Raw genomic sequence first — 17,588 nt, 5'->3', positions numbered from 1 at the left:
ACCCCTTAAAGTAGTGATGCAGTTACTAATTCCTAAGCAGTTTGCAATCACTGCATTTAAAAAGGTAGATGCAGTCATAGTTAAACATTTGTAACAAAGTAGTTTTAGTAAACTACAATAATAATGAAGTTTTTCTGACCCCTGATTAAATGTGTATAAAGGATAATGACACAACTAATTTTAGTCAAAAATTACGTTGAGTGACTAGTATTTGGTAAATTCCGATTTTTCTTCGGATTCAAATCTGAAGTTACTAGTGTTTTAATAAAAACCATAAAATTGGTGGTAAAGTTTCTGAAAAGGATGTTCGAAAACACATTGTTTAACTTATTAAATTGCTTTTTTTTGGAACTTTCCAATTTTTCTGACAAAAAAGCCATATTTTATTTATTTATTAATTCAGTTTTAAAGTGAAAAGTAAAGTAGCTAGCTTTCAAATATTCTTCAGAACCTTGCAGTCCTTTATTTGTTCCAGGATAACGACAACCCTTGAAAAAAATATTGACTAAATGTGTGTACAAGTTGGTACCAATGACATAACTAATTTTAGTCAAAAATTACGTTAAGTGACTAGTATTTGAGAAATTCAAAATTTTTTCCCTCAGATTCAAATCTATGGTTACTAAGGTTTAAGAAACTAAAATTGGGAATAAAGTTTCTGGAAAAGATGTTCGGAAACATATTTTTTAACTAATTCAATTGTTTTTTGAATAGAACTTTCCAATTTTTCAGACAAAAAAAGCGATACATTTATTTAATAAATTATTTCTAAATTTGAAAGTAAGGCAACGAACTTTCTAATATTCTTCAGAAACTTGCAGTTCTTAACTTGTCCCAGGATAACGATAACCCTCGAAAAAAATATTCATTAAATGTGTATAAGTTGATACCAATGACATAACAATCTTAGTCAAAAATTACGTCGAGTGACTAGCATTTGAGAAATTACAATTTTTCTTTTCTAGATTGAAATCTAGTTTTACTAGTGTTTTGGAAAAAATATGAAATTGGCGGTAAAGTTCCTGAAAAAGATGCTCGAAAGTTTACTGTTTAGTTTATTCAATTGTTTCCTGTCCAATTTTTTTCACAAGTAAAGCGATTCATTTATTTAATAATTTATTTCTAAATTGGAAAGTAAAGCAGTGAGCTTTCCAATACTCTTCAGAAACGTGCATTTCTTAACTTGTTCCAGGATAATGATAACCCTCGAAAAAAAAAAAATACATCTCTTAGCAACTATCGTCAAAGAAATGAAGGATAAAAAGCAAATTGCAAAATTTTATATATTTTTATTGTTAATGTTTAACTCAATTGGTCTCTGTTCTTTCATCATTTACCATGCTTTCCAAATCAGTGGCTGCAGCTTTCTTTTTCAATCTGCAAAAAAAAGAGAAAAAAAGAGAAGAAGAAAATAATAATTGTAGTTTAATATTCTCTCTTCAGGATTTTATATACTGAAAGACTACCAGTTATTTTTAATAACCACCTGGGGAACAAAAATAAAACAGCTGAATATATACTGTTGTAACGATGCCAACTCGCTCAGTCAACGCCTCCTATAACTGAAAGCTTCCACACGGTTTTTCGTAGGTAGTCCTATCACACCACTAAGAAGGTAATAAAGTTAACGAAAGAAGCATTTAATTCAAAATCTATAAAAAATAAGATAGTGGTAGCAAGTCTATGTCTAAAAATAAAACAGCTGAATATATACTGTTGTAACGATGCCAACTCGCTCAGCCAACGCCTCCTATAACTGAAAGCTTCCATACGGTTTTTCGTAGGTAGTCCTATCACACCACTAAGAAGGTAATAAAGTTAACGAATGAAGCATTTAATTCAAAATCTATAAAAAATAAGATAGCGGTAGCAAGTCTATGTCTAAAAATTTGTTCAAATTTTGTATATGATTGGTTTGTCTTATTTACTCGTCAACCACTACAAATTCTATTCTCAAATGTATATGATAAATTTCTAAGTATCATAAGAAATGAGGAGCTACCACATAAACTGCTAAATTCAAAATGTTATTACTATAAAGTTTTCGTAAATATCTAGATGTAAGGGATAGGGGTCGCTACACGGCCCAGGTACCCAATTTTTGTAAATAAAATAAAGTAATAAGAAATGAAACTTTATTTCTTTTATTCGTAGTTAATCTAACAGACGTTATTATTATATTCTGGAAGCTTTAGAAGTCAAATTTTTATTTTATTTACTTATTTTATTTATTCATTTGTTTTTTCCTCATTTTTTTGACATCGGAATAAAAAAAAGCATTTGAAATCAGGAACTACAATGTGTCTTGCATTGAATCAGCCTATTTTTAGTTATGAAGTTTAACATTAGTTATTTTGTAAAACATTTATCCGCAGCTTATAAAGTTTTTTGTAAGTTCTTCCAAAAAATGAAAAAAATGCTGTATTTTTGGATGCTAATTAGAACTCCTATAATTGTAGACTGATTATTGCTGAAAAAGCGGATTTTAGTTTAATGCAAATTAAATGTACCCGAACCGTGCCGGCTCAGGAGATAGAGCACTCGTCTTCCAATGAGTGACCCAGGGTCGAATCCCAAGATAAGAATTCTGCACCTGACTCAAAATAACATCAGTGGTAGACGAATTATGTGACGTGTGTGCCACTGAAAAACAAGAATCGCACCCTCTGCCTTAAATTCAATTGTATTCCCAAGCTGGCTTGCTGGTATGACAATTGGCAACAGAAACAAACAACAATAGCAATTTATAAAACGGTAAATTTTTTTACAAATAGTGGCGATAAATTCAATTTAAAACTAAATTTAAATATTCAAGAAATGTAAGGAAAGTACGCACTTTTCAACCAATTTAATAATAAAAATAAAATTAGCGAAACAATTCTAATGAAATTTGCAACTCGAAAGATAGAACTATTAAAATAATACCTAATTTAAAATTATAAATAAACATACAAATTTTTATTTGCAAAGCAACTTTGCAACAACAATTTAAGTATGAATTTGAATATATATGTATATATATATATATATATATATATATATATATCGAGAGGGAGATAAATAAACAATATATATGTATTCTTCTTTGTATTTTTAATATAATTTTAGGATCTTTTCGTATTTTATTTAAAAGAAACATTTAAAGTGGGAAATATTTTCTTTAAATTATTCTAATAATTTAGGAGCTAAATAAACAACAAATCGATCATATTTACACATTTTTTAATCATCAATTTGTGGTGGTAAGTTTAAAAATGTTTTTTAAACTTTAAATTGAAGACGGCTGAACAAGTTGGCAGTTAAGCATATGTATGCGCAAATCAAGGAAGTATGCATTAGGCTAACTACCAAGTATTGAACCTTCTGCAGTTCACCAAAGTAATTTATATGGTAACGCAGTTTTTAAAAATAAAGCGTGTTTCTATTTTAAATAAATTTACCATATATAAAACCTTCCTAATCTGTACAATAATTGGTTAACTCAAATGCATACATAAAAACTTTCGAATCCATTTGGAGAAAATCATGATCATTAAGTACCAATTTTGAAAAATTCAGAGTTGAGATGACCCGATAATTATCAAGACTGGTGGAATATAGCACGAAGTGATAGTTAATTTTTCTCAACACTACTGAAACATGTATGAATTTAACTTTCACTTGAATTCTGAACCTTTTAACAATCATATTCATATTTTTTTTTAATTGAATTCTTTTCTCATACATGCAATTGATAGAAACATTTGTATCTTTTTTAATGCCACTACCACTTCCGACACAGAAACATTTTTCATTTTGTAGCTATCTTTTAGCAAAATAACTTTCACCATAATTGTCAGGCTATGTGGTGTGCCAAGAGCTCTATGCTACTAGCAATTTACTATCGACTATTATTTACAATATTTGAATATGCGTTTCGCTCCGTTGAAAAAAAAGAAGTAATAAAAAAATAGTTGTGCATCCAGATTTTATTATATATATATAAGAACTGGATGAACAACTATTTTTTTATTACTTCTTTTTTTTAACGGAGAGAAACGCATATTCAAGTATTGTAAATAATAGTCGATAGTAAATTGCTAGTAGCATAGAGCTCTTGGCACACCACATAGCCTGACAATTATGGTGAAAGTTATTTTGCTAAAAGATAGCTACAAAATGAAAAATGTTTCTGTGTCGGAAGTGGTAGTGGCATTAAAAAAGATACAAATGTTTCTATCAATTGCATGTATGAGAAAAGAATTCAATTAAAAAAAAATATGAATATGATTGTTAAAAGGTTCAGAATTCAAGTGAAAGTTAAATTCATACATGTTTCAGTAGTGTTGAGAAAAATTAACTATCACTTCGTGCTATATTCCACCAGTCTTGATAATTATCGGGTCATCTCAACTCTGAATTTTTCAAAATTGGTACTTAATGATCATGATTTTCTCCAAATGGATTCGAAAGTTTTTATGTATGCATTTGAGTTAACCAATTATTGTACAGATTAGGAAGGTTTTATATATGGTAAATTTATTTAAAATAGAAACACGCTTTATTTTTAAAAACTGCGTTACCATATAAATTACTTTGGTGAACTGCAGAAGGTTCAATACTTGGTAGTTAGCCTAATGCATACTTCCTTGATTTGCGCATACATATGCTTAACTGCCAACTTGTTCAGCCGTCTTCAATTTAAAGTTTAAAAAACATTTTTAAACTTACCACCACAAATTGATGATTAAAAAATGTGTAAATATGATCGATTTGTTGTTTATTTAGCTCCTAAATTATTAGAATAATTTAAAGAAAATATTTCCCACTTTAAATGTTTCTTTTAAATAAAATACGAAAAGATCCTAAAATTATATTAAAAATACAAAGAAGAATACATATATATTGTTTATTTATCTCCCTCTCGATATATATATATATATATATATATATATATATACATATATATTCAAATTCATACTTAAATTGTTGTTGCAAAGTTGCTTTGCAAATAAAAATTTGTATGTTTATTTATAATTTTAAATTAGGTATTATTTTAATAGTTCTATCTTTCGAGTTGCAAATTTCATTAGAATTGTTTCGCTAATTTTATTTTTATTATTAAATTGGTTGAAAAGTGCGTACTTTCCTTACATTTCTTGAATATTTAAATTTAGTTTTAAATTGAATTTATCGCCACTATTTGTAAAAAAATTTACCGTTTTATAAATTGCTATTGTTGTTTGTTTCTGTTGCCAATTGTCATACCAGCAAGCCAGCNCAAAATTAAAAATAATTAAATAAATAACAAAAATTTTGCAAAAATATTAAAGAACATAAGAATATAATTCAATAAAATTTAATGTTACTTTGAATTTTCGATTTCCAAGAAATGTACTTTTAAATCGTTACTTTTTTTGTTTAGTACTTGTACTTTTACTTATACTTTTTACTCGTTACTTTTTAAACTGAGAACTTTTTACTTTTTACTCGTTACTTTTTTTAAAAATACTTGTACTTTTACTCGTTACTTTTTAGAAGTAACTTTGCCATATATGGGTATGCCTAACAGTGAGGAAAACCAATTAATTTCGATAATATATTATACCACCTTTTCCATAAAACCACTTCTTGTATCATTTCAATATATAAAGTCGGGACAAAACGGGTTAAGGAGGAGGACTCCGTAGTCAAAAGAGAAAATCATAGCACTGGCTATGTGTCTGGTGAAGAACACTGTCCGCACTGTAGAGTATAAACTCATAAGGTCAATAATACAGATGTAAGTATTAGCGGAATTAATTTTTCCTTACAAACGAGCTATGCTGTTGCATTTTGTATGATACTTTGATTTGTTGATATGTAGTGGTGAAAAATTATTTCTAAAAATACTTAACTTAAAAAAACTTAATTTTGTTATCACTAGAAAATGCTTTTTTACAAATCGGAGCAAGTTGGCACCTCTGTGTCAGTTTAGTCGATTTTCATATTATATGATATATATATTATATGATATATATATTATTAAATATAGGTTTTTGTTATATTATATATATATATATGAGATTATATTATTTTACACTATATTTATATTATAGTTATTATCAGTTTCACATATAATAAACATAAATTACTAAGCTATTGTATACTACATCTTTTCAATGAATTTTCTACTACCTTAGAGATTTGCATCTTTTATATTTTTGTAAAAAGTAATATTCTAAAGTATATTCTTACTCTAAATGAAAGTTAAGAAAGCATATTTCAAAACAAAATAGATTCAAAACAAAAAATATTTTCTGATGAGTTTGAATTTTTTGCTGCTTTACTTTTATCTTCGGCAAATACTCGTATTTATTAGTAGTTCTTTTCCAAAGTTTTAAATAAATAGATTAGCAAAATCTTTAAGTAATTGCATGTACCTGAAATAAATTGCCATACATAGCATTCCAATGCTAAATATCAGTATGAAAACTACGCCAGTGATAATCAGAATAAAATATATTCCATCACCTAAAAATAAAAAATAGATACATAAATATAAGCTTTTTTTTATTAAATTAAAATAAGCAAAGTGTTATAAAACTAATCGTCATTACTGTAAAAGGTGATGTAACTTTAAAAAAAAAAATTGAAATATAGGGAGTAGACGCAATCTGGGAAATATGGTGCCAATAGTTTGGTCGGGGGGGGGGCAAAAGCTCGGACCCCTTAATGTTAATTTTACGTTTTGCGTATTTCACCGTATCTCGTAAACTTTTTAGCGAATTAAAAATTTATTGCACACATTTATGAGCTTTGTTTCTCCAAACATATACACCTTCAAAAATTAGTTTTAGTAAATATTTTTTTTATTATTTTATTATTATTTATTTTATTATTATTTTATTAATTAATAGAGAAAAAATAATGAATAGTAAGGTATACAATTTTTACATTATTTTAAAGAACGTAATTTTACATGAAAAAATAGAAAATTTGTTGTAAAAATTCATCAAATAGTTTTTGAGGAATCGAATTTTAATTATGCAACTTTTTATTCATCAATTCGTTTAGTTAATTTCTCAATTAATCAGTATATTTGAGATAGACCCCAAGAACCATTAATTTGAGTCCAAAAGCGGTGAGATGATTAAAGTTATTGATGTTATTAGATCAGAAGTTATTGATGATGGTCCGTTTTTTTTTCTTCGTTGCTCACTGTATTGTTAAATAAATATTTATAACTAAAATTAAATTGTTAAATAAATATTTATAACTCAGAAGCAATGTTTTATGTTACTTACGTTTGCTAGGTGCAATTTTGCTATCACAGTATTTTCCTTCAAAGCCAGATTCACACCTTAAAGGAAAAACATTTAAAAAATTATAATTTGCTAAATGTATTTAGTCTATTTACATTATTAATTTTATATATAAGCTCACACGACTACATTTATTTTATTAGTTTATGTACACATTAAAAAATGGCAATAGTTCTTAAGCAATACGAATTTATTTAATAGTTCTTTTTCCTTATTGCTCAGAAAATATTAGGAATATCAGGCAGATTTACCTGCATTTGAAATCTTCCCCAAATATCTCGCAGCGACCATGAATACATTTATCTGGAGTGCAGATATCTGAAATTTAATAAATAAATTATTAAAATATCTACGATTCGACTATTTAATTATGATTTTTTTTCGAGACGCAAAATGATTTTAGACAAATAAAAAGTGAAATTTAAATTAAGACATTTTTTAAAAAAAAATATTTCCAAACATTCAACTTTATCTTAAAAACAATACCAAAATTTCAAACTTTCTAAATGCCCTTTAACTTCTTGTATATCAGAAAGACTTTATATCTCCCGGCCTAATTTCCACTGTCACTGAAAACAAGAATCGGGATTATTTGACTAAATGAATCTTCTTTTAACAAAAACCACGGTAGATAAATATTCCCTTTCTTAATTTTTTTTTATACTGAAGAAATAAACTGTCCTTTAATAATGATATTATTAATTACTAGTCCTAGTCTATCACATTTATCATGATGTTGTTTATACTGTGGATTGAAAGCAGTGGTTGGAAGTAGCAAAACTACTGCAGTTGCTACTTTTTTCCGTAGTTTGTAGTGTACTGCGCTACTTTTTAGTAGTCCAGTAAGTCGTACAAAAAACAGTAGTTTGTAGCAATTCCTGGCAAACTACTTTTAACGTAAGTTAAATAAAGAAAGAATGTTTAGAAGCAAGGAAAAAAATCGAAACTGATTGGAGCAAGTTCTTCGCATGCCCAAATGAGAATGCCACTGTAGCCGATCTTTAATAAGATCTACGTCTGATGCTTAGAAAAATCGGTCGATTAATTCTGCGGAATCAAAATGTAAATATCTGACTTTCTTCTATTTTACAGTAAAGTATGTTTTTTGAGTCTGATTTCGTAACTTAAAATAACGTCTGCATTAATTAATTAGCATATTTGCGGTCGCCACCTCAAACTATTAAGATTGAGGCCTAGAAGGTGAAGATCCGATCTTTAGATAAAAAGTTATTCTGGTTTGTCCACTATTTGTTTTTCGCTCTGTACTTTATTTCTTGGACGATATATAAAACCATTGATCACTTTTATCACAGATATTTGATAATTTCCTAGCATTTTTTAAATCATTGCCAAGAAAAGAATAGAACTGAAAGTTAAAAGAACAAATTAGTAAAGAGTGTTTTAGAATGAAAAACTGTTTCATATCCAAGCACATTTTTCAGTCATAACAATTATGAATATTGGTGAACATTAAGTTCGCCAGTTGCGTCTGTCTTCCAAAAGAAGCGTTGTAGTTGACAGACAGAGATGCTTTTGAAGATTACTAGAAATTTACTAAATCAAATAAAGTTAAAATAAAAAAAAAGAAGTGGTAGTTAAGAATACTTTATTTCTTCCAAATTTAAAAAAGAATCGAAGCACTCTTGTAGCCAATTCACAATTCTTTCTTTCTTTATTTATTTATAAAAAATTGGGCACCTGGGCCGCGCAGAAGGCCCATATCCCATACATCATGAAATAGTATAAAAAGTTAAAATAAAATACAGTTTGAGTTCAGCAGTCTATGGGGTACAGGGAGACAAGCACCTTGCTTGTACAATTCACAATTAAGTACTTACAGTAGTAAATAAATCACGAATTTTCATTTATTGGCTGCTGGTGAATGAAAGTGAAAGGACAAAATTTGTGATGCTGTCGTATCTGTGCATATTACAGGAATGCCACAAGCGACTAAAAATGTTAAAAGAGGTAGAAACTCAATTCATTTTATTTATCTATTATCTCTTTAATTAGTTAATCGTAACTACACTAAGACTAACATTTCAAATTATTAGTATTTAAAGCCAAAATACTCTTTGCATTCACTTTCAAAACTAAATTGAAAAATAAAATTTCTTAAAATTTGATAATTTTAATCTCTTTTAATGATATTTGGAATTTTCTTAACCACCCTTTTTTTGTTGCACTTTTTGTCAATCGGGGCAACCCTGATATTAGTAAGTCATCAGATTTTAAACGAAAGCTGATTTACTTAACTTATTTATTATTATTATCTATGTTATTATCTATGCATAATCGCTTCTGGCATTCCTGTAATTAGTGTAATTTCTTATTTTCTCAAAGTGCAGTTGTGGTTTCATATCTAAAGGAAGTGTTTGTCTTTTTGGGGAAGTAGATTTGTTTTATTTATTCATAATATATATTCTGTACGCTAAATGTATTTGCTCTATCGTATTTAAATGGTTTATGCAAAAAAGAAGGCCCTATGCCAAACATTTGGCACCTCGCCAAATGCGATAAAATCGTTAATTTGGCTAATAAAAATGTGCTTTGGCTAAAATATTGGTGACTGATTTTTTTCCACTGAAAAGAAAAAAATACATTTAACTCGATCCACAAAATTACGTCGAAATAAATTTTCTAACAAATCAGTATTTTTTTTCGATTACAGTCATTTTTGGTAGATGCGCCACATAACCAATTAGAATTGGGTCCTAATAATACAAGCCTGAAACAAACTACCGTAAAATATTTTTCTGTGGTAAAAATATTAATCACAGAAAATTTTTAGGATTTGCATTTGGCAAAGACGTTTGAAATTTGGAGAATACTTTTGATATTTGGCTAATTTACTGGCTAATAATTTGAAATCCATCACGCAAGCCCCGCAAAACGTAATAATTATATAATACTTGCTGTCTCAATCAACAATGCTATTTAGTGTTAATTCCTTACTTTCACAAAGTCCAGTAACACCTTCCCTGTCAGAAGGACATTCACAAGATGGCAAACCGTCTTTAATGACGCATATGGCTCCATATCGTTGGCATACATCATTGAAATGATCACAGATATCATTGATCTCGCACCTATCTCCGCTGTAGTCTGCCCTGCACTCACAAAATCCAACTCTTCCATAACTGATCTTGCAGATTCCACCATTCAGACACTCTCTGTCGTATTTACATGTTTCTAAATTAAATAAAAAAAATTATCAAAATGTATACCTAATTACATTTAATAAGCAATACTTTGTTAGCATTATATGAGGTATGAGAGCTATATTGATATTAACTCAAAATATATATTTTTATATTTTTAATTCTTCTTAAATGTATGTGCATGCGTGCAAGTGACGATTATCGAAACGAATAATCAATGGTATGATACGGCATCGTCTTAATTAACCGTATGATAATACATCGTCTTGAATGACCGTATGCCCCTCCATGTTTTCGAAACGGACACTAAGTTTAGTAAGAGTATAAATGTATGTTCTTAAAACCTTAGAAGTTGGTTTTAGTTTATTTTATTCTATTTATTTAATTATTTTTCGCTTTAGAGTTGGTACTGATTGACGATAACAGAGTGATCAGTTGATCACACAAGCCTCATCACATCAAGGATTTTCTTAAATGTTTGGATTGGATTGACTAGCCCAATCTCCAGACCTTAATATAATACCGAATGCTTAAAGATACTTTAGCAGACACTTTAGAGAATAGAGCCTTTCTCTATGGCCGGTAGCATGAGTTATATCAAGGGTCTCTTCGCGTCTGGGGTGTTTTTATTTCATGTTCCTATTTCAGTGCAAGGCGATTTGATTGACTACATGAAAATTTTTGTTACAAATGCATCGTAGCTAAGGCTGGACACATTTCTTAACAGAACCCTTTTTTAATGTTTAAAACATGAGACGTGGTCTCTCAGGGGATACGACGTTCGCCTTCCAATGAGGTGAACCGGGGTCAAATCCCTGCGATGGCTAGTCTGAACGGATTCCTCAATCGGCTCGCACTAACCACAGTGCTAACGTAAAGTATCCTCAGTGATAGACGGAGCATGTGTTAGAGTCTTTTTGCAATCAGGCTAAACGTGAGAGGTTTTCCTATCGATGTTACACGAATATGGGTTAGTCCAATCAAAAAATTCCTCCAAGAAGGAAAATTTGTGGTACTAGTTCCATGAATTCTCCTGTCTTCTGGATTGGGTTCGAAATAACAAGGTTACGGAGTTGACCATTAGTACTCGTTATCCCGAAACTGGATCTGCTGTTCTACGCTGAGCGTTATTAAATATAAAATAAAATGTTTCAAACATATTTCATCTCCGAAATTGTTTTTTTTCAAACAAATAATTTTTCTTCCGAATGTGCTTTTTTGTTGCAAGTTTTTGATTGCTTTTAAATATATGTAAATTTTTATCACAAAAATAATAAGGAACTGTTTGGAGAACATTTCCTCCAAATTTCTTGTTTTTGTGAAAATATTACATTTTAACGTCTAAAAATGTCGTTAAAAAAATAGTAATGGGAATCTGAAAATGTATACTAAGAATTGTGATAATGGTACACCTGATATATTAAATACCTCTGCATGCTTCTTGGTATTGAGCATAACCCTCTTTGCATAAGCACTTCTTCTCCTTACTTTTATCAAAGAAGCATCCAAATGATTTTTCGCCGCAATAACAATCTAAGAAAGAAGATATATGCTTTGATTTACTCTTCATATAGTATATCGGAAAATTATATTCTTTGCAAACAGAATGATGCATGCAATTGAAAAAAAAACAAACTTAACGATAGATTTCGAGAAAAAGCGGCATGGCAGCGATTTTCTTTCTATTTCTAACGCTAAAATAGAATTCCAAAATTTGGTTTTTGAAAAAGAAAATTGCAAATAGTAGGTTATCATATAAAAATTCAAAACATAAAAAAAAAAAATCCAATATTGATATTTTTGTAGCTTACGTTCAATTTTATATTGCACGGTAGAATAAACGTCTTAAAGCGACACAATGTTCTTCGTTCTATACTTCCAACTTCTCCGTAATCATGGTTTGGGAAAATCTTACGTTTTTCCCCACGGAACTACATTTCAATGAGTAATTGAAATATTCGGGCGTGGGAAAAAAACAAAACAAGACTTGCTGAAGCCATGATAACGGAGAAGGGATAGTAAAGAGAATGGACAAACAGCGTAACTCTAAGACGGTTCTTAAATTTACAAATAAATATACACAACTTAAAAATTGCTACGAAACTTTTTTTTCTTGTTACCTTTTTACATACAAGTATTTTTATGCTTTAGAAATTGAAACTACGAAGGAGATGAACAATCAAAAAAAATTTTCGTGAATTATGAAGAAATTCATTTGAAATATATATATAAAAGTTTAATGACAAATCTTTTTATTAATATATATATATTCAAATTCATACTTAAATTGTTGTTGCAAAGTTGCTTTGCAAATAAAAATTTGTATGTTTNAGGAAATATATACTTTGATTTATTCTTCATTGTATATCGGAACATCAAACATTTAACCTCTTTTAAGACATTTTTTTCCAAGTTAAAATTTTTCTGAAAAAGTTTCCAGACAGACCGCGTCGCGCTAGATAGCATAGAAAGACATAGTTATACTTCAATACTTTCTGGTAAACATATAAATTATTCACTTATTTGTTTACCAAACTTTGCAATCATAATGCTTTGATGCACAATAATTTGTACAATTATATAAATAAAGCAATGCAAAAAACGATAGCTTTCATTGGAACTTAAAAGAAGTTTTACTCTAACTTATTGGAACATTTTGAATAATTCCTCCATAAATATTCTTAATAATTTGTACTTTTAATATCACAAGTAATAGTTTTTAAATGCTTAATAACAATTCAAAAATCTTGCTTTTCTATCACCGGAAGTAATAGGAAAATAATTTATTAGACAGAAAAAAAATTATGTAAAAAGTAAGAAATGGGATGGAATTCAAACATCAAAATAAAAGAATGGAATTAGTAACGGGACTGAATCAGGTTGAGGCTGAAATTGTAATTGAAACGAAACAGCCGGAGCAAAAGGAAAGGAACGAAATATCATGAACCGAATGTGTAATGAGATGATGGTAGTGACAATTCTTTCATGAATCCTGGTTTGAAAAACAAAATGATTTATATTGCTGTAACACTGCCACTGACTACAGCTGATGGCAAACAATTTTTTACCACTCAAAGTAAAATAAATCTGAAATAAAAAGTTAGATCCTTTTCACGTCAATCAGGAAATTAACACGAATTTTTGAACAAGCTGTAAAATTGGGGGGAAAATGCATTAAATTTAAGTTCAATAATTGTCTCGCTGTTTTGATTTTAAAATAACTTTTTCTAATTTACATAAAGTGTAAAAATGATTAGAAATAATGCGTAAAAATGCTTTTTGAGTTACGTATGTTAGAATATTTATGTGTTAAAAAATGGTGGATATATACAAACATATAATCTTTCTTTTTAACTTTACTCTCCTATTTTGAATTAAACTCTTCAGAAATTAATGGAGGAGTGAAACTATTCTCCAATTTTTTTTTTTTAATTAAATAATGTTGATACCCTCATCGTTATTCGATGGCTTCGATTCTAATAAGCGGCTGATTACTTTAACTGAATAACTACATCAACATTAAGTGTGAAATAGTTAGTAATTTTTCTCACCATTGCGAGAAATATGTTATAGGATTGATTAAAGAAATTTTGTGTAAATTCAAGAAGATTAATTATTTCAACATAAAGAGAAGATAAAAGTAAACAAGAAACCTGAAAATTCTTCTTTGCAAATGTAAAAGTCTGAAAAAGTTTTTAAAAAATTGCTATTTATTTGCATTTACTCTACTTTTCAATTGCAACTGTGAAATATCATTGGCAAAAATTGTAAAAGTTATCAGGTATTCAAATTCCAAACTTGATCTCTCTATAAAAATAGTGAAAAATAATTTGTCGTTAAAGTGAGTGTTAAAAAATAACCTAGTATTGATATTCAATACTTGAAAACGTTCAGATTCTTAGAAAACAAACGTAAAACATTGTCCTCGGCATTTCCAACCTTCTTATTTGAAGGCTCTATCTCTGTCTTTCGCTTAAGGCTCTATCTTCGAAGGCTCAATGCTTTCAATAAAGTTTAATAGAAAACCGAGATTTTTTTTATTTTATTTTGATAGTAACAGAAAAAGATAGTAATATTTCTTTCTGCCTGGCTATTACTTGATGATTTCTATAAAGCGCAAGTATTGTGCTGAATTCCATTTCATCTTAAGAATTGTTAATATTTTTCAGTAACTAACTGTAGACTGCTTACACTGGCTAGGGTAATTAGAAGATCAAATCTGGGAAGTCCGTCTCTTGCACAATCGATATAGACATGAGTAGTAATAGTTTTAATAGTATAAGCTTCAAGCCATTTAGAATGAGCCATAAACTGTTGGGAAAAAATAATGTTTGAAAAATGGTAAAACAAGTATGTTTCCAAAGAGATGATGAATATACTTGAACTGGATTTGATTCTCGTTGAATTTTCACACAGTCAACACAATTACGTTCCGGTTTCTAATATCTCTGAAAATATTGTTCCAATACATACATTAATGAGCAATAGCTTTCATTTTAATCACTCGAAATTCTAAATGCCTTTAAAAAGTTCTAGTAAAAGTGTTTTGAAATTTCTTTGGTGCAAAAACCTTTTAAAAACAAAGTATGCGATTCCCTTATAACCCCATGCATTTTTCTATAAGATTCCTCTTGCCGGACGAGATGAGATTTTCGGGGTTTTCTTCGTATATAATGCTAAGGCAAATTATTTCCATAATATAGTTCCCTATGATAAGTAGTTTGCCCAAATTCTCCATCCAAGAGTTCTTTAACCAAGATCTGCTTTTTATTCAAATTAACAAGACGTATATGTCTCTGTTGTTAGCTTAAGGAACAGTCGTTACCTTTTTGCTTTAAAAAAAAAGAAAGCTCTCTTCACTTAAAGTATAAAAGAATACAAAAAAATCTAAAAATTCAGCGATTCATTGTATTTTTTTTCTTATAGAAAAACATTAAAAGAAAAACATTTAATTATGTTATCTATAGCATTCTAAAGTGAAAGAGATGTCAAACTGAGAAACTACATTTCATAAAATCAAACGATTCTTGACATAAACAAAGTAAGACGTTGAGATTTACATATTTGAGAACAAATAAAAACTACCCAATATTTGTTCAGCCTTGAAATTTATGAAATGTGTATTTAAACGGAAGAGAAATATAAGAAACTTACCAATACATGTGTGGAACAACTGAGAATACCCAACGTCGCATATACACATCTTCTTTCCTTCATTATCTAAATAGCATGCAATTGAATGTTTGCCACAGTCACAAACACCAGCTGAAATAATGCAAAAAAGTGCAGAACTCAGTATTTCACTTGATGTACAAAATGATGAAAAAAAATAATTTTTAATGTAACCCCTTTTCTATCTAATAAAGAGACTCTCCTTTCCATTTGCCTGGAATACTCTCAATAGCTATGGCTACTCTTGACAGCTCGATAGGTATGGCTAACATCTCGAATGGTGAAAGTAGGGTAAAATTAAAGTCCCAAAATTAAATGCATCTTTTTCTCCGTGTAGCCACAAATGACTACAGATTCTGCTGTCATACGAGTCCTTCTCCAAGACAGAGAGAACTTAATGTTTAAGAGTAGGAAAAGAGTGTCGGTTTTATTATTTACATGGTATTAAAAAATTAAAAACACATACACAATTATTGTAAAGTTTTTTTAAATGTAACAATGAACATTCTAAAAATCATGTAAACAATAATACATGTAATATACACACACAATTTCAAAGCGGCTACATTATGTATTAAATACGTGCTGTAAATGTAGCATAAAATTTTCTGCTGAAGGCAGAAATTGCAATATTTCCAAATAACTATATTACCTGACTTTTTATGCTCCATTTTACCAAAAAAAATTTTCTTTTTGAAAAATCAAAAGACTTTAAAGAAAGTTTCAGGAAAACCAAATAAAAAACAAATATTGGATTCAAATATGACAAGTAAGGTAGCCACTCTTATGCTGAAAGTCAATCACAAAAATGGGCTTCCATAAGACTTTCTACCTGTACTACAAATAGCTTTAGTACAATCGGAGGTTCCTGAACTATCGGTGGAATATGGCTACTCAGTTCCTGCAGAATTATTAATTTTATCATTATAGAAACATGTGTAACTAACGCTATTGAACTAAATAAAAAAAAAACACAAAAAAGAATCATTATGAATACAAGTATGAAAATTTGTTGAATTATTAAAAATTTTATTTTTAATTTCAGTAAGTCTTTCTACCTGTGCTAAAAGTAGGATCTGTCCAATCTGTGGTTGATGAAATGTCGGTGGAATATGGCTGCTCAGTTTCTGAAAAATTAAAAATTTTATCGCTATAGAAGTATACATATCTATCGCAACTGAACTGAAGAAAACAAAACACAAAAAAATAATTATAAATAGCTATAATCATTATTTTGAATAACGAACAATTTTATTTTTTAATTTCATCAAGTCTTTCTACCTGTACTTAAAGTAGGATCAGTCCAATCTGTGGTTGATAAAATGTCGGTGGTATATGGCTGCTCAGTTTCTGAAAAATTAAAAATTTTATCACTATAGAAGCATACATAACTATCGCAGCTCAAGTGAAGAGAGCAAAACACAAAAAAGAATAATTATATATAGCTATAATTAAATACTTTGAATTACAAACAAATTTATTTTTATTTTCATTAAGTCCTTTTACCTGTGCTAAAAGTAGGATCTATCCAGTCTGTGGTTGATAAAATGTCGGTGGTATATGGCTGCTCAGTTTCTGAAAAATTATAAATTTTATCACTATAGAAGCATACATAACTATCGCAGCTGAAGTGAAGAAAGCAAAACACAAAAAAGAATAATTATATACTAGGAGGCTTCGCCCCCTGCTCGCTGGCGCTCGCCAACCCTCGGAACTGCTTTCGCAGTTCATTTCGGATTGCTTCGTAATCCGATGCTCGCTTTACTCGCTCATTGGATACGTTCTTAACGTCTAGCTTTTGTATACTTTTTTGAACACTGAAGTTCCGAAAACTTTTCACTGTAGAAAATTCTAAACCTGTGCATTTCAATATTAATTTGAAATTGCAAACAGTTCACATATTTTTCTTAATCACACTATTCTAAATTTCAGTTGTTGAGAAAAGTAACTGTTGTAAGTTTTGTTTTAAAGT

General features: G+C 29.1%; 1 protein-coding gene across 1 annotated transcript in view; it reads right to left on the bottom strand.

Annotated features, from left to right (window-relative positions):
• Nucleotides 1-1,269: 1,269 nt before the first annotated feature.
• LOC107438357 (fibropellin-1) overlaps nt 1,270-17,588 on the bottom strand; it is a 53,415-nt gene continuing 37,096 nt past the window's right edge. The window contains exons 11-20 of the mRNA XM_071185323.1: nt 17,123-17,191; nt 16,898-16,966; nt 16,675-16,743; nt 15,599-15,709; nt 11,873-11,977; nt 10,239-10,475; nt 7,535-7,601; nt 7,266-7,321; nt 6,402-6,492; nt 1,270-1,377 (exon numbers count right to left, since the gene is read on the bottom strand). Coding sequence (XP_071041424.1) covers nt 1,308-1,377; nt 6,402-6,492; nt 7,266-7,321; nt 7,535-7,601; nt 10,239-10,475; nt 11,873-11,977; nt 15,599-15,709; nt 16,675-16,743; nt 16,898-16,966; nt 17,123-17,191 — 944 coding nt within the window. The 3' untranslated portion in view covers nt 1,270-1,307. The remainder of the gene's footprint in view (nt 1,378-6,401; nt 6,493-7,265; nt 7,322-7,534; nt 7,602-10,238; nt 10,476-11,872; nt 11,978-15,598; nt 15,710-16,674; nt 16,744-16,897; nt 16,967-17,122; nt 17,192-17,588) is intronic.

The sequence above is a fragment of the Parasteatoda tepidariorum genome, chromosome 9, assembly GCF_043381705.1.
Source record: "Parasteatoda tepidariorum isolate YZ-2023 chromosome 9, CAS_Ptep_4.0, whole genome shotgun sequence".
In the NCBI taxonomy this organism is placed as follows: Eukaryota; Metazoa; Arthropoda; class Arachnida; order Araneae; family Theridiidae; genus Parasteatoda; species Parasteatoda tepidariorum.
Note: the sequence above shows the minus strand (reverse complement) of the source record. Positions and strands in the feature narration are given on the sequence as shown.